Genomic DNA, 18,865 nt, shown 5'->3' with positions numbered 1-18,865 from the left:
CAACTAATAATAAAAAGATAAAATGCTTTTTTTTAGTACGTCTGTAATACAGGTACATTTTTTTGTTCTAATTTGAAGATCTCGTCAAGGTTTTGTCGATTCGGATGGGACAACTTGAATGCAGTTATTAATTTTTTTATTAAACTTATTGTATTACAGCCAACATTATGTAATCCACCTGTTCATCTAGCGACAAAAGCGATGTAAAGCTAGGTCGATATATTGCTCAGGGTTATTGACAATAATAAATGACAATTCTGTTAGATAAAAAGGTTTAATTTGTAAAGGCTTAGCTTACAGCCTGTTTTCATTGGTTGTTTTTCTATTATATTTATTCGTGCAGGGTTACCAGATCCATGTCCGTACACACTCCTATTAACACAATATCTATATATATGTTCGAGTGACCGTTTATCATATAGTATCTATTGTGAATAAACAAAAAATAAAATCACAAAAATACTGAACTCCGAAGAAAATTAAAAACGGAAAGTCTCTATTCAAATGGCAAAATCAAAAGCTAAAACATATCAAACGGATGTCATTTCCTCCGTTAAAGATAAACCTGTGTAACAACGTGACAGAAGCTTCTAATTGGGCATTGAAATCTTCTACCGAAGAATACCTGAGAAACTATTCAAAACTATCAACATAATACAACAGTGCATAAAAACAGTCTCCGGAACAAGAATCCAAGCTGTGTATCACATTTATATATATAAATTTGTTTATTAAAGTGTCACATATTGATTGCCATAAAACATATACAACAATTATAATATTTACACATAAAACAATCAATATCCAGCCATAAATACTGACTTATGAGACACTAACAGTATAAAACTTTATACAATTAATGATCAATAGTTAAAACAACTAAACATTACTCATTAAAATTGTTTCTTATACTTATAAAATTAATCATTATGAATAGTCTTCAAGCCGCGATTGTGCTGGATTTTCTAGTCCACTTTAAACCAATGAAATATATAACTTCGTATGGATCGTCTTGCATTCTATATAACATGTTTCCCTTCCACGTGTAATTGACAACGCCGGACACAATCTGTTAAAAAAATAAACCAATCCAATGTTTACTCATAGTAAGTATACTGCCTAACGTACATGTGTAAACTGACTACATGTAGGATTTAACAAAACATTTCTTAGTAAGTGTCATTTGATGACAAAAGCTACGTAGGACACATTAAACGCTAGGTAGAAGACATCGGAGTACCACCCTCCCCCTAAATACAGCTATGGTATTTAACACCAACAATACACTGATTCCTAATGCAAATTCACCCAGAGGTTAATACAGGCTCATTACAAGTTGAAATTTGAAGGTGTCTTCTTTTGTTGTGTTTTCTTTTTCAGCTGTTTCGAACCCAAATTTTAGTCTTTGTCTTAATCACACACTAATCAAACATACTCATTTTTTTTTTTATCACAAACAGTGTCAATCTTGTTTCCATATTCAGAACTTGGTTCCATTGTTTCCTATTATTTTGTATGTGTTCTGTTGAATACAGTGGATATTGATATTTTAGTCTGGAGAACACTATCTTATTATTATGTGTAACTGCCTTTGTCATTTCCTTTCGGTAAATGCAAGTACTCATGTGTATTGGTATTGTGTGTCTAAAGTCATTTCGTGAGTTATTTTTGTCTATTTTGTGTCAATCATTTCTCATTGGAATTGATTAACTTTTGAACATGTCGGGCCTTTGAAAGCCTCCTTCATAGTATGGCTTTTGCTCATTATTGACAGCTATACTTTCAACCAAAGTTGCTAACATTTTGTGTAACGGTAATAGCCTCATCAACAACTATATCATATACAAAATACTGAATTATTAGGTCTTTCAACTTTTCTATGGAAAGACCTATTGTTTATCTTCTGATTATTTTTTCTTTCTTCCGCCTAATTTTGTTCTTGCGATAAATATTTGTTTTGCAATATGTCGCTTAGATATTTGGTATATGATATTAAACAGTTTATGCGCCTTTGAAATATACCCTGCGTAACCGAATACTTTTCTTTGTAGGAGTTATCTCCCAAACACTGTTTTCCTCGTGTCCACTACTCCTTCGCAACCGTAAAAGATAACGACAAATTTATTTTATAAAATTGCTCGTTATATCTTTTGCATGATTTGTCCTATTTTGACCGAAGCAATATGAACGCTCCATATGAGAGTTATTTTCCCTTATGCATTTGATATAAGTGATATGCATTTCTATCTTGTAAACCATAAGTGATAGAGGCCTAAGATCTTTTTATTTGAGGTCCTTGGTCCAAAAAAATGAAAATTAGGTCAAGGTCAAAGGTCAAGGTCATATTATAATTTTAGAATTTGGTTTATTTTCACTTATTCCCACAAACCGTATAAGATATCAACAAATTATTTTCATTAAATTGTTAGTTTTGACATTTCGTAACACGTAAATTTTGATTACAAGGGTACGTTGAAAGTAAAACGGAGCTTTCTCCCCTCTTGTATTTAAAAATACACGTATGGTGATATAATTCATAAACCAAATATAATAAAGACCTATGGTCTTTTAATTTGAGGTCCTTGGTTTATGGCCTTACATAAATCTCAAGGTCATAGCTTAATTTGACGTTCTAGATTTTGACCTTTGCTTTTACTTCACATGTATACATGATAAAGCCATGAGACTTTTGGCAATAGGTATCAAACTATTTAACCTTGAAAAAAAATCGGAAGTGACCTTAAGTAAACCGGAAGTAGCTATTTATTGTACTTTATTAATATAAAAGTATATAGAACCAGATATTTTTTGAATCAGTGTGAGGTAAATATTCAAATTTCATCGGAAGTAACATTTTTCAAACCGGAAGTAACAAATTATCTCCATTATATAAAACATATTGTATCGAAACCATATATTTTTGGAATCAGCGTACAATAAGCTATCATTTGACGATTGAAATGACATTTTAAACTCAATTTTACTACTTTCATATTAAAATACATTTTTTTTGGTGGAAAAATTTTTATATCGTTCATTGTTTGTTTTCACTTAGTAATCTATTGGAGGATTTTAGGATTGTAATATTTTATCAGATTAAAAGCAGAATTTTCATATGTGTTTGCTTACATCCATAGCTCATGGCTGCTTATCAAATGTGTGGAAACCGAAACAGTAACAAAAACATTAAATTATGATTACATGTACCTTTTGAATGTCGATTCACCAAGCTGAACGTGTTTGATAATACGGAAGCACCTTTTAAACAAATGTATTACAGTCGATCTGGATCTACAATAAAAGAAAAAAAGAAAAGGGAACAAAATATACGACTAAAATCTTTAATATCTTCAAAGTTGAATGCATTCTATCAAAATAAATTTAATTTATCCTAAAACTATTGACGAATATATATAAATTCTGTAACTTCTATTAGAACAAAATTAAAGACTCTCCATGCATAAAAAGGGACCTAACAACTACAATCAGCTACAATCATATGTCTATACATGAAATATTAGATCTGGTGAATATTTGTCTAATTTTCAATCATACACATCTTCCTTTTTACATAAAAATATTAAAGCGCAAAAATAAAAGTATTTAACTTTTAATTAATCCTATACCATGAAATCAAAAAGACCTAGAAAATCCAATTTGAAGAAGTCGCTTTATTATTTCATTTTATAGTTATGTCTAGATCGGGTTGTATGATAATCGACAGTCTCCGGTGGTTGTCATGAACATAAATTAGATGGCGTTTAGACTAAATGAGGGACGAAAGATGCCAGTGTTAACTGTTTATTTCAGACTTATTTAATTTTGAATTTGCGTTTTAGTATGTTATAAATCAAATATTAGAATATGAGTCAAATCGGTGAACATGAATTTGACAGCTTCATATATAGTATCCCTACATTTACATAATAATCTCTGTTGAATTTAACCAACTATTCGAATGCTATATAAGGGTCTTGGTGAGGTTGATATGCTAGAAAATACAGTGCAAAAAGTGCGGTATAAAGGGCTGCAAACATATATAATATAGTAGGGGAAGAAAAGGACAAAAAAATAAAAAAAATATTGAATAATTAGAAAACATTTAAGAATAGAGAAACATGTGTTACCATTAAAGTATAGAACATGACGGATCCTGCTACCAGAACTTCCTATATCATTTGGAACTGAACAGAAATGGTTTTTCGCTAAAACATGGCAAAGTATTGACCGTAATGATTATGTTAGATGATAATGTGTTAGTTTTCTAGAATTTCGATTTTTCGCTTTTATTTACTTGTTTTTCTTTGTGTTTTCTTTCATATTTTTGCCAGTGCTCTGTCAGTTTTCTATATAATAATGGGTAGTAAATGTCTCTTTCTACAACCAGTGTTATTAATATGCTAACCCATATTGAATAATTACTCTAGTTTTCTTGGACAAATATGTCGAGGATATCTGAAATGAAAACAAATTAATTATTATTAAAGTGGATATGTTTTTCTAGGTTAGGCGGCCAAAATAGAAAGGCCTGATTTCTAAATTGCAACTGTGAAATGAGGGCCTTTTGGGTAGTGGAGGTTTTTTGTATCTAATAGATGAATCAAATGCATTACTCTACTACTCGAAACGAACGAGTAATTTAGCTTTAAACCAGGTTAAATCCAACATATTCTATATTAAGAATGTCTGTACAAAATCAGGCCTACGATATGTGCTTTGAATTCGTTTGATTGGTTTAAGCTTTTGGGTTTGTCGTTTGATAAGGGACTTTCCATTAAAAATGTTTTCTGTTGTTCGATATTTATTTTATTCTACTTTTTATTATCATCCCAAAACTCATCATTACAAAAAGATGTATGAAGTGACGCTGTCAATGTGTGCTGGTCGTGCTTAACTCTATTTTGCATTCCTTTTGCAGAATGGTATCTTGAAATTGGTACCGGTATTATTTAGTTACGAACTAGATTGTACATAAGGATTTCCCCTTTTTCTCTGTTCAGTCAATACGCGCCATTTTTGTTTTAAGTGCATGCAAGACATCTCCTGTCTATGTTTACACATTGTTTCATTTCATTCCTTTTCATTGTAAAAAGAAGACAATATTTTTAAGCAAACTTACTCAGTTGTTTTGTATTCCATCAGAATAAGTGGATAGAACTTTGGACAGCAAAGAGTTACATTTATCGCGCCACAAAACAGAAAATTCGATGTTAAACAAGACAAAAAGAACATACATTCAAATGATATACTAGTTATGTTTAGATATGGAATATGGAAACAAAGGATGCAAAAAGTTAATTATGGTATCTTTGCAAGTTTAATATATAATTTAAGTTTTGATCAAACATAAACAAATATCAAGATGTCAGTATGTAAATGAAAATGAGAAATAATCTTTATGACAAATACTTACAGATAAACAAATTAAGAAAACTTTTTCATTTAGAATAAGTGTTACCTAACCAATTATATTAAGTTCAATGAATAACATATATTGTATATAGTAAAAGTGTTAAACAAAACTGTTACATTAAGCATAAGCATAAAATTAATAAAAAAAAATTGCAATACATGTATTATATAGACATATATATATATATATATATATATATATATATATATATATATATATATATCAAATTCATCACAACTACACGTGTAATATAATTAATTCATAAGATCAGTTAAATCATATTACTTGCGTGTTTTACTTGTATTTGTTTTGAAAAGGGCATTTAAAGGTCTCTAATTAATAGTTAAACCGTTTGTATTATGAACGCTCTGTGCAAATATAATTATTTGATACGTATGAAATAAAAATAGTTCTTATCATTTAACACACTGCAATAATAATTGTGATTTACAAGTGATTATCAAAAATATTCAGAAGTAACATTGCTTACACGAAAGGACTAAATCATAGCTCTGGTTGAAGTAAAACTTACCAGTACAACAAGCGTCACTGTCACAAATTGTCTTATTCAATACTGTTCCATTGCAATATTTCCTATAGAAATGTGATTCTGAAACATGTATTTGTAGAAATAACGAAAGTTAAATAAAGGCAACAGTAGTATACCGCTGTTCGAAATTTATAAGTCGATTGAGAAAAAAACAAATCCGGGTACAAACTAAAACTGAGGCCAACACATCAAATATAAGAGGAGAACTACGACGCAACAGAAACACACCACTAAAAAGTAAAACACACAGAAACGAACTATAATATAACAATGGCTACTTTTCTGACTTGGTACAGAACGACACAAATAATAGCTATCAAAAGGTACCAGGTTTATAACTTAATACGCCAGACTCGCGTTTAGTCTACACGAGACTAATCAGTGATGCTTAGATCAAACAAGTTCGAACACCAAAACAATAACAAAGTAACAGAGCATTGAGGACCAAAAGTTTCAAAAAGTTGTGCCTAATAATATGGCTAAGGTCATCTGCCTTGGATAAGAACATCCTTAGTATTTAGAATAATTCATACTTTTGCAAACAGTAAAATAGAAATGACTATATAATGGATATACATAATAACACCGAAGTGGTGACAAACGACAGAATAAAAACGTATACATAAAACAATCTAAACTAGCACATAAAAAATCACAACCGAGTTAGACGACGAGATCAACGCACAAAGTGACGTCACATTTGAATTTCGAAAAATTTCGAAAAAAAAGGATAAAATTCAAGATGAGGTTTGTAATACTGATTTAACATTTAGCAATACAATACAAATTACAATACTTATTAATATAAAATTGTGGATATTATCAGATATTTAATTTTACTATCTAGGTATGTCGTTTTTCTTCTAAATCAAAGTGTAAAAAAAATTCATCGTATAATCAATTCAATAAGTTTAATTACCATAAAGGTACATGGGCTACGTGAATTGTAATAAGTAACTTAGTAACAGGAAATTGCGGAGCCATCATGGTCTAATGCAGATAGAGAGCTGTAAAATGTAAAATCAAAAAACATATTAAACTCAAAATTCAAAAAGGAAAGTCCCTAATTAAATGGCAATATAAAACGCTCAAACACACCAAACGAATGGATAACAATTGTCATATTCCTAGCTAGCCTGACTTGGTACATTCATTTTCTTATATGGAAAGTAGTAGATAAAACCGGATTTTAAAGCCAGCTAAACCTCTCACTTGTATGACAGTCGCATCAAATTCATTATATTGACAAAACTATGTGTGAACAAAATAAACAGACATCATAGGTAAATATGTCAAAAATAGGGGTACAACAGTCAACCTTGTGTTATAATGTTAACCCCTATAAAAACAATGAAGCAAAAAAATGGCATAAAGACCAAATATATTACCAAAAACTGAAGACAAGAAGACATACATTTACCATAGTGCAATAACGCAATGAAGGGATGTTTAAGTACAGAGCCATCATATCATATATGTATCAAAGAAACATGAAAAGGCATAAAGACAAAGCAAATTAGCAAAAATGAGTGACAATAATACCACAATGGTTCACAATAGCACAATAACAAAATGGTTTACAACAGCACAAGAACGTGATGAATAAGTACAGAGCCACTTTATATGTATCTAAGAATTATCAAAAGGCATATAGATAAAGCACATAAGAAAAAACGAAAGACAAGAATTCGAGAATTATCATAGAAAAATAACACAATGACTTAGCTCAACATTATTGCTGTTTACAGTTTATATCTATCTATGATTATATTCAAGATAATAAACAAAAACTGCATAATTTCCTTTAATTTAGTGGAACCAATTAAAATTTCAGGGATAATAGATCTTGACCAGTTGAACAATTTTTCTCCCGTTAGATTTGATCAAAAAGCTTTAGGTTTAGAGATAAAAACTGCATTTGGTCCTCATGTTCTATTTTTGGCCATGGCGGATCAAAACGTTGGATACAATTTATAAACTAAATACTCTAGGAATGGTGTGATTGTGTAACGTGCGATCGGGAATGGTCACAACCATTTAAAAATCTTATAAGCCGAATAAGGCCAAAAAAACAAATTAGGCCAAAATGAATGATCAAAATTACAATCGCATAGAGATACTTTATTTTTCTTTTGTTTGTACATATGCTACTATATCCGAATAAGTACTAAGTTGTATTTGTTATAAAACAAAAAGCACACGTTATTTCACTCATAGATTAAAAACAAACTGACAACGCCATGGCAAAAAACAAAAAAGACAAACACACCAACATTAGTATATAAGGCACAACATAGAAAACCTGAAGGTGATCTAAGGTGCTCATGAAGAATAAGCAGATCCTACTCAACATGTGGTTTCCATCGTGTTGCTCATGTTATTACATTGTTTTTTTTTCACTTACCATAACTGTTATCATATGATCTAAAGCAATACACTCCTACATCTTCATGATGCTGGCAGTTATGATCCTTCCAAGGTCTATGTGGACATATTGTTATGCTGCTCTCTGTCCCTTCACAATGTACGTCGTCCAGCCAAATCGGACCATTACCATCTTTCACAAAATTTCCTAAGGAAAACCCTATCCTGTTTAACGATACAATATATGATAGTTTGTCAACTAAGTTAAAATAATTTACAGAACAAAAATAGTATGTATCTGATAATAAAATCTGTATTGATTTCGAATTGTCACTTGGGACTGTTTTATCCTGCAATCAGACAACTATTGTACAAATAACAGGTATACTAATAACTTTGTGTTTTATCCGTACATGTAAATAAAAGACTCCTGTTACCCTGCTTCCATGTTGAGCACGGGGTAATGTAGATTTTTGTTTTTTTGAACCAGTTCATTTTTAGGGTTCTCTTCGCAGTCCGCGTTTAAACTATGTCGATTTCTTTGAAAAATTAGAGACAATGATTTACATTTTGATAACGAAAATTGAAGTGTTGGGTGTAAATTTCAGAATAAAACAATACATGCATATTGTCGGAAAATATAAAATTCATTTGTACTCGCTACGAAACAGGCGAAGCCTCGCTTTTCGCCCTGTTTATTAAGCTCATACAAATAAATTTTCCAACAATGTAAATACACTGTATGTAGGACTCTAAAGTGCGATGGTATTTTAAAGTGCGATGGTCACGCTAAAGTGCGATGGTCTACGCTAAAGTACGATGGTGTCTCACGATAAAGTGCATTGGTTGTTTGTTCGCTAAAGTACAATGGTGTATCAAGCTAAAGTATGATGGTCCAAAGGGTAAGATTCGAAGTATTTAAACATTGAGGTTTAAAAAGTCTTTTTGCAAAAGCTATTATGCTAAGGTAAAACATATGTGACAGGCTTTACAATTTTCCGGTAGGCGGAAATAATTGTTTCTAAATTAACAAGTCCGACCAAGTAATAATTGCTATAAAGGTAATTTATGTTTTGCTAATATTATATTTCATGTAAAATGAATTTTTAACAATTCGGAGCGTATTGAATATTTGGATAATTGGTGTAGATTGCCTTTCACACTAATGTTACAACCTCCCTTACAGTTATCAATGAAAATTAAAATTCCCTAATTTGTTCATTGTCGAAATATGCAACATTTATTTTCATAAGCTTAAATCAAAATGCAGGAGAAATGCAGTTTTCGCCGAGCTTTCTCCTTTTCCGTATTTTTCTACAATATACAGAACGAACTTATGTTTTAGCATACAATTTATAGTTAACGCATAAAAATATGTATCTCTATTTTACCGACGTTACTTTTCATTAAAATCGATGGCATTTTAACGGGGATAACAAAGTAAACTACTACATAAACAACGATTCGAATGTATCCGTTCGCTTCACATAGAAGCAGGATAAGTATGCGTATACTGTTTAGTATTTATATAGTCAAATGGTCGACTGTAGGATACAAGTCCTTTTTCCAGCACTCGAAAAAAACAAACATTGTGATTCAGCCGACAAAGAACGGTTAAATTCAATCAATTACTCGTAAGTCATGGACATATGGTAAAAAAATTGTTGATCAAATAATTCTAATATATTTCCCGGTATGTTCATTTTTTAGTTTGTATAAACAACTGTTAACGTCATTATCGAACAACGTTTTTACACTTTAGCGTATGGAACCACGTACTTTAGCGTAGACCATCGTACTTTAGCGTCCACATCGCACTTTAGAGTCCTACACATATATTGTATATATATGATATAGGGTCAGAAAGATTTCCTGTCATCCGACCATATACCGACATAAAAGAGAGTTGTTGTGATGGTGAATTATCACAGGAAACATTGTGTACTCTCTCTACATGAGGCATATATCGACAAGACGTTGGTGTTAATTAATGTATCCGGCATTGCTTAAAGTACGCCTCTCTACATAAAATGGTTTTACTATTGGAATGACAGAATATCTATGATATATATAAAAGAACGATTAAACCCTTATGACGTTATGATGAAACAAATAATATAATAAACATCAACCGTACACTTTGCTGTTAATAGTAATACGGATACTATATAATGTTTCGTATTTATCTGGGTAGGAGTTTTCTCAACAACTACTTTATAAAAATAATTATTATTTAGATATATAACATGTAATAGTAATATATAACATAACAACATAGAAAGACACACTATAAAATTTCAATTGAAACCCGATTTAAAAGACATATTAGCAAAATCAATTAATATACATAACCTGAATGAAGAAATCGTACATCTGATACAAAAATTCGATCTAAAACTAATGTGTCTTTGACAAATTTCTTTGGCGGAAAATGATTAAAATTTGACTACTGGTATTGACAAAAGGGAAATCATAAAAAGAATCTGCCTGGAAACTTATAAAGGCAGAAAAGATAAAAATGTATATAACCTGAAAACTAAAAATATAAGGTGTTCCCTTTATGTGGACAAATCATGAAAAATATCGTCCTCCATCTTTATTTGAGACAATATCTGTAAATGTCTAATTTTTGGCAATAGGAAAAAAAAAAGAAAAATGTCTTTAGAACCGGTATTTTAATAGCACAAATAAAACGCACATATTGAGGATCTAGGAACTGTGGTCTGTAATTCAAATAATTGTTAAATGTGATAATAGATGTAATTAAAATGGTACAAACAAATTCCACTTCTTTCTTTTATATCTGGTTTACTAGTATAACCTACAATGTTTTATCAAATGCCAATTATTTTATTTAGCATTTTCAATACAAAAGGTTAGCAAATATCCTAAAATGTAGTCCGATATGTTGGGTAACATGAAAGAATCTTGAGTAACAGGACAAGTAATAGGACAGAGTTGGTTACAGGAAGGCATTTTTGTTTCAAAACAATTACTTTATTTTGTACTTTAATAAAAAAAAAATACATTATTTCAAATTGATCACAATCGGAAGATAACAACAAAAAATGTCATTTATCTTTTTAAACTGTATTTGCAAGATGAAAAACCTGTCTAGGTAATGAAAAATTCTAAAATAAATTCCTTTTTGTTATCATAAACTATATAAAAATTGCACAATGTTCTCTGCTGTTATCAAAAATTTAAAAAAAAACTGTCTTTTCATTCAATAAACTGTATATTATGTTGAGATCTATTTAATATGATGATCATAACTTAAAATTAAATGAAATGGTTGGCATATAGTAGATTAACTTGGTAATTCGTCAGTGAAATTGTTTTTAACATCCTTCTCTAATTTGGGGAGATCGGATTTTTCCAATCTAATTAAAAACCGATCTCTCATGCTCCCGTTTTCTGATATGTCGCGACATATCAGAAAACGGGACCATGAGAGATCGGTTTTTAATTAGATTGGGATTTTTCAAACTGGCTGACATTCAGCTATACAATTAGGAAATGATGCTCTTTTTTATTGGAATGCAGAAATAGAAAATTGATCTTTAAAATGTTTCAACACGCGAAAAAAAAACAGTCACTGAGGTAACAGGAGGGAAATTATACCTAGGGACAAAGTTTAAAAGACCCGTAAAACTGCAAAATTTTATCATATGCCTTAGTTACAATAAAATCAGACCTGTAAGGGACAAGTTTTATATATGATCTATCATATTTGTGAAAATTGGAAGCCTGTTTAATTAATTTATGTATTCTTTGAATGATTTAGTTGACAGAAAAACAACACCGATTCGGAACAACATTATTTGATTTTTAGTTTTTTTGTTTTTTTGTTTTTTTTTGCTTTTTTTTGGGGGGGGGTGTTGAACATGTAAATTTTATTATTTTATTAGAAGAAAAATTAGAAAGAGTATTTGATTGGCATGGCATCATATACTCTAGTTAACACTGAAACTTGAAATGTTCCAAAAGGATGCCTGAATAAATAAACAGCTGCGCCATGAGCGCATGATACGCCCGACGTCTTGTGTGGAAGTTTTTTGCAATAATCATAAATAGTTTCTGAGAAAGTTTTAAGCAATAACCATATATTCGTTTAAAGACACAGCAGGACATGTGAAACCCCCCACCCTGTTATTTTTTTTTTACATAAACCTAAATATCACTAAAATAAAATTTTGAATCAAAACCAAAAAGTATACAGATCTTAAGATTTATATAACAAAGAAGTGTGTAAAGTTTTAAGCAATAATCTAAAATTGTTTTTGAGATACTGCACAACATGTAAAAAAACCCTCCCTTTTAAAAAAAAAAATACTAAATAACTCAAAAATGAAATTTTGAATCATCACCAAAATGTATACAGATCTTTAGATTAATATTACAAAGACATGTGTAAAGTTTTAAGCAATAATCATAAAACATTTTTGAGATATGGCACGACATATAAGAAAACCCTCCCCTTTTTTTACAAAATACTCAATAACTCAAATATGAAACTTTGAATCCTCACCAAAAAGTATACAGATATTAAGATTAATATAACTAAGAAGTGTTTAAAATATTAAGCCATAATCAAGAATCGTTTTTGAGATACGGTGCGACATGTGAAATAAACACCCCCTGTTTAAGTTACAAAGTGCCGTAACTCAAAAAGTGTTAATCTTATTTTCACCAAAAAGTATACAGATCATTTGACCATCATAAGAAACAACTATATCAAATTTAATGAAATTTGGATAAGTCTTTCTCAAGTTACGGTGCGACATGTTTACCGACAGACAGACGGACAGACGGAAAGACAGACGGACAGACAGATGGACAGACGGACTGACAGACGGACGGACACCGGAAATTTGTATACCATAATACATCCCGTCAAAATTTTGACGGGCGTATAAAAAAATAACTGCCGGTGAAAGATGGAATATGGAAATCAGACTTTTTCAGATATTGTCTCATTTCTATTTTGGATCATGCTTTTTAAAAATGCCGACAGTTTCAAATTAGATGTGTTTATTTGTACACGGAAAAGGGCCTAAAAAATCATAGATGTACAAATTTTGTGACTTTATATCATCCCGGTAAAATTTCTAACTTTAAAATAAATTTGATATATTTATAGATTCATATAAAATATATAATTGATCTTGAAATGGTGTTACTATTTGAAATTTCTAACCATATAGGTTTTCCTTCTTAATCAGAAGTAGCTGATTTATTTTCTTAATTTTTACATATGTATAGAACAAGAAAAATCAAATAATTTTGAATTAAGGCAAATCCATGTAAGACCAAACAGTAAACAAGCATGAACACACACAGCATAGAAAACTCTGTATACGAAACACGTGTAACTCGGCTCAACTGAAAAATAAGGTAATGCAAAAATTATCAAAAAGATACATAATACTACACAGAACACTAAAGACTTAGCAAACTGAACCCTAGAGAAAACTGTGGGATCTTAGGTGCTTCGAAACGTTAAACAGATCCTGCCTCACCTGCAGCATTCAACGAGTTGTTCGAGAAAATAAGACCATACTTCTGAATAGAAAAATGAAAATCTCAAATCCACAACTGCTCATTTATATATTCTTAAAAAAAAATTAGGGACACATGCTTTTGAAACATTTTCCATTTGCTGTCATGTTTTGACAGAAATTTTTTCACTCTCATAATTCGAAGCCATATTTGATTAAAGATATGTCTTGAAACTGAGGAATTGTATTGTGTTGGGACAAATTTCTTTAATCATTTGAATTTGCAGCTGGCAGACTCAAAGTATGAAAAGGTCATTTATAATGTTTCCGTTAGGTAAATACACACAGTCTTATCAATATTTGCCAGCGAAATCATCCGTCTACTCATTTCAAAACACCTGTGATAGAGTGTAGGCTAGTATTTGATTTTTATTTGTTTTTATCATGGTCGATACTAATTTGTATTTTCGCAACAAATAATGTTCCTTTCAACAAAATGAAATTCCTAGGTAGTCTAAGTGTTTAATGGTAACAGAGACTGGGTAATCGATTTTAAGGCTTGCAAAAAATGGAAAGTGAAGTTAAACCTAGCATTGTTCCTAGTGGTTAGTATACAGGAGTTTCATAGTTTTTCTGATAGTAATATATTGACATGGATGATATCTTCAATATATACAATAATTGATTTGAGGCAAATGTATCATGCTGGTAATGAAATTATTAAACCTGTAGCCAAGTTGTCGACAAACTACCATAGCAGCAGCACAATCGAAATGATCATCACAGACAGTACCCCAAATGCCATTGTGATAAATTTCTAATCTTCCTTCATCTAAATTAGATCCATCAACTAATCGTATACTATCTGTAAAATAACCGGTTAACACATATAATATATAAAGAAAAATAATAAAACAATACATCAAAGCTTCACACTCATATACATGTAGAGGAGCGATAGGGTTTATCCGTTCACAATTGATTCAATCTAAAGAATTTTTTCGAAGATATAAAAAGTCTTCACCTAAAAGGTCAGGCTCTGCATAAAGGGGTATTCATAAGGCTTTGTGCAATGTATTTTAATATTTTGATCTGCGTGCAATAACAGTTTTAATGTCCGTAGTTTGTTAGAATATGTTGCATGTAAACGTTTTTACACTCTTCCATCTACATTCATAGTCCAAGCTAACGGTAGGTAAAGTTGTCCTGCAAGGGAACGTTCTGTGCTGGTGATTTGGTCCTGACTAGTAAGGATAATAATTAATCAAAGACAAAATTGATGATTTGTGACGTTTTCCTGAATAAAAAATGGAGAGAAACGTTGAGATGTTCTAATTTTGTTTCTAATGTGTTCAAACAATTCAAAGTGAGACCCTCTAAACTGTTTGAGTAAGCGTAACATAAAAGTACAAATTTTAGGAATATCTAGAACTGAAAAATGAAACAAAAATGCTCCTGGACTCCCGTTTTCTATACCTAAATCCACACAACAAAATGATATTTTGAAAAACCTGTGCAATTTATCAAAACTTAGCATTTTCTCAGTTTTGACAAGTTCTGATTCTGTGCTGATGGGATCTAGCATTGTGCTGGTTATTTTTGGTAAAACATTGATCCGATTTGAAACAAATGGTCTATGATTAATAACATTGGGCAGATGAATGTTGTACTAATATGTCGTTGAGAGATCAACTGTTTATTGGTGTACAGACCCCCAAAGAGGGTGAAAAACTGAAAGTACAAAATAACAATCATAAGCATACCATTAAGTCAACACTTATACAATAAATGTCAAAAAGTAGTACATTCACAAAGAAAATGGTTACTGATAGTTCAATAAAAGTAGCTCTAGTACACTACACTTCGAAAAACAACATCAATATATCAGAAAAAGATTGCACCCACATATCTATATATATGCAATAAAAATGACAGGTTGCATATGTCATTGACTGTATTTTCTTACCGTGCACGATAAAAAAAAATTACACACGTTAAAACTGTGCGGTACTGTATTTCTAAAAAATTGAGCGTGACTCTTGTTTACAAATAAAACACAAAAATAAATCCTAATATGTGGGATTGACAAATAATGAATAAAATGTAAGGGGCAAATGCATACATAAAAAGTAAAAACAGTACTGTAAATTCACATCGGCAATATTTGTTCATGTCGTGCGTATCTAACACCAATAATCAAATATGAAGTTGCATAAAATGTTTAATTCAACAATATCCACAACGATATAAAAAATGAGCATAAATATAAAAGGTAAACTTACTCCAGTGGTGGATTAAACTTCAAATAGAAAAAAAACTACGTGTTTCAGTTTTGACAAATATCGAGGGATAAATGAGACTAGGGAGTGAAATGATAAACTAGAGGCTCTAAAGAGCCTGTGTCGCTCACCTTGGTGGGTCTATGTGAATATTAAACAATGGACACAGATGGATTCATGACAAAATTGTGTTTTGGTGATGGTGATGTGTTTGTAGATCTTACTTTACTAAACATTCTTGCTGCTTACAATTATCTCTATCTATAACAGTACTTTCTGTGGAAAATGTTATTGAAAATCTTCAAATTTTAAGAAAATTGTTAAAAATTGACTATGAAGGGCAATAACTCCTTAGGGGGTCAATTGACTATTTTGGTCATAGTGACTTATTTTTAGTTCTTACTTTGCTGTACATTATTGCTGTGTACAGTTTATCTCTATCTATAATAATATGCAAGATAACAAAAAAACAGCAAAATTTCCTCAAAATTACCAATTCAGGGGCAGCAACCAAACAACTGATTATCCGATTTATCTGAAAATTCCAGGGCAGATTGATCGTGACCTGATCAACAATTTTACTTCCTGTCAGATTTGCTCTTAATGCTTTGGTTTTTGAGTTATAAGCCAAAAACTGCATTTTACCCATGTTCTATTTTCAGCCATGGCAGCCATTTTGGTTTGTTGGCCGAGTTACCGGACACATTTTTTAAACTATATACCCCAATGATGATTATGGCTTAGTTTGGTTAAATTTGGCTCAGTAGTTTCAGAGGAGAAGATTTTTCTAAAAGATTACTAAGATTTACGAAAAATGGTTAAAAATTGACTATAAAGGGCAATAACTCCTAAAGTGGTCAACTGACCATTTTGGTCATGTTTGACTTATTTGTAGATCTTACTTTGCTGAACATTATTGCTGTTTACAGTTTATCTCTATCTATGATAATATTCAAGATAATAACCAAAAACAGCAAAATTTCCTTAAAATTACCATTTCAGGGGCAGCAACCCAACAACGGAATGTCCGATTCATCTGAAAATTTCAGGGCAGATAGATCTTAACGTGATAAACAATTTTAACTCATGTCAGATTTGCTCTAAATGCTTTGGTTTTTGAGTTATAAGCCAAAAACTGCATTTTACCCCTATGTTCTATTTTTAGCCATGGCGGCCATCTTGGTTGGTTGGCCAGGTCACCGGACACATTTTTAAACAAGATACCCCAATGATGATTATGGCCAAGTTTGGTTAAATTTGGCTCAGTAGTTTCAGAGGAGAAGATTTTTCTAAAAAATTACTAAGATTTACGAAAAATGGTTAAACATTGACTATAAAGGGCAATAACTCCTAAAGTGGTCAACTGACCATTTTGGTCATGTTTGACTTATTTGTAGATCTTACTTTGCTGAACATTATTGCTATTTACAGTTTATCTCTATCTATAATAATATTCAAGATAATAACCAAAAACAGCAAAATTTCCTTAAAATTACCATTTCAGGGGCAGCAACCCAACAACGAAATGTCCGATTCATCTGAAAATTTCAGGGCAGATAGATCTTGACCTGATGAACAATATTATTACTGTCAGATTTGTTCTTAATGCTTTGGTTTTTGAGTTATAAGCCAAAAACTGCATTTTACCCCTATGTTCTATTTTTAGCCATGGCGGCCATCTTGGTTGGTTGGCCGGGTCACCGGACACATTTTTTAAACAAGATACCCCAATGATGATTTTGGCCAAGTTTGGTTAAATTTGGCCCAGTAGTTTCAGAGGAGAAGATTTTTGTAAAAGTTAACGCAGGACGACGACGACGGACGACGACGACGGACGACGGACGCCGGACGCCAAGTGATGAGAAAAGCTTACTTGGCCTTTCGGCCAGGTGAGCTAAAAAGGGACGACATGGTCAATTCGGCACTTTAACAAAACAGTACAAATGTATTCAACCGGATTTGTGACTCCTTCTTTTACTTTTGGGCATCCATTTTGCTGTTTAATATACGTTTTCAAATAATCGTCACTTATATAACAGGACAACAACTTCCGTTCAATATCAGATGAAAAAATATTTAATTAGAATAGTTTTATTTTAAGATATGCCCTTAAATTGAAGATTTCCAACATTGTATGTTAAACACACGAGGTTAGATAATCTGACCACTGGTGTCTCTGATTTCTTAAATATATACCTTGGCTTTAAAAAAAATCGACTGTATAAAAAAAGACATAGAGTTTCTTTTCATACATGACTGATAAAAACTTACTAGAATAGAACAAGATGCTAAGAATTGCAAGTCAAAGTACTATTATGACATTCAACAACTAGCAAAATTCATAACGAATACAAGATATAAAAATTCTAACGATTAAATATGAAGACCTTCCTTCTGATTAAAAATACAAGTTTGAACGAAAATCAAATATGACAGAAATACAACTGGTATTAGGCACGCTTGAAGCCTTAACATTTTTGTTTGCGATACCATGTCCCTCCCCACCATCCAATATAAGAAAAAGAAGTGGTGTGACTGCCAATGAGACAACTCTCCGCAAGAGATCAATTTGACACAATTTGGTACCTAACACTACAGATAGATAACTATGTAAAATCAGCTAAATGTTTTAATTACGTTGTTTTAATAGGAGTATCAAACTTCTCAATGATCAAAAGTAGTGTTTGTCAAACTGCTATATAAACAGTGTAATTTTTCTAAAAAAATGGTTGGTTCAAATTTTTTGAAATTTTTATAT

The 18,865-nt window shown here is 31.2% G+C and overlaps 1 protein-coding gene across 2 annotated transcripts in view; it reads right to left on the bottom strand.

The window, feature by feature from the left end:
* Positions 1 to 368: 368 nt before the first annotated feature.
* The window catches only part of LOC139528703 (macrophage scavenger receptor types I and II-like), a 28,797-nt gene continuing 10,300 nt past the window's right edge, over positions 369 to 18,865 (bottom strand). Inside the window, exons 4-9 of one of the 2 annotated variants that reach the window (XM_071324829.1) lie at positions 14,555 to 14,693; positions 8,368 to 8,552; positions 5,946 to 6,023; positions 4,295 to 4,455; positions 3,208 to 3,291; positions 369 to 1,069 (exon numbers count right to left, since the gene is read on the bottom strand). In XM_071324829.1, the coding sequence (XP_071180930.1) occupies positions 4,424 to 4,455; positions 5,946 to 6,023; positions 8,368 to 8,552; positions 14,555 to 14,693 (434 nt within the window). In that variant the 3' untranslated portion in view covers positions 369 to 1,069; positions 3,208 to 3,291; positions 4,295 to 4,423. Of the gene's footprint in view, positions 1,070 to 3,207; positions 3,292 to 4,294; positions 4,456 to 5,737; positions 6,024 to 8,367; positions 8,553 to 14,554; positions 14,694 to 18,865 lie in introns of those variants that run through there. The other variant, XM_071324828.1, reaches the window with a different exon arrangement.

The sequence above is a fragment of the Mytilus edulis genome, chromosome 6 (assembly GCF_963676685.1).
Source record: "Mytilus edulis chromosome 6, xbMytEdul2.2, whole genome shotgun sequence".
Classification (NCBI taxonomy): domain Eukaryota; kingdom Metazoa; phylum Mollusca; class Bivalvia; order Mytilida; family Mytilidae; genus Mytilus; species Mytilus edulis.
Note: the sequence above shows the minus strand (reverse complement) of the source record. Positions and strands in the feature narration are given on the sequence as shown.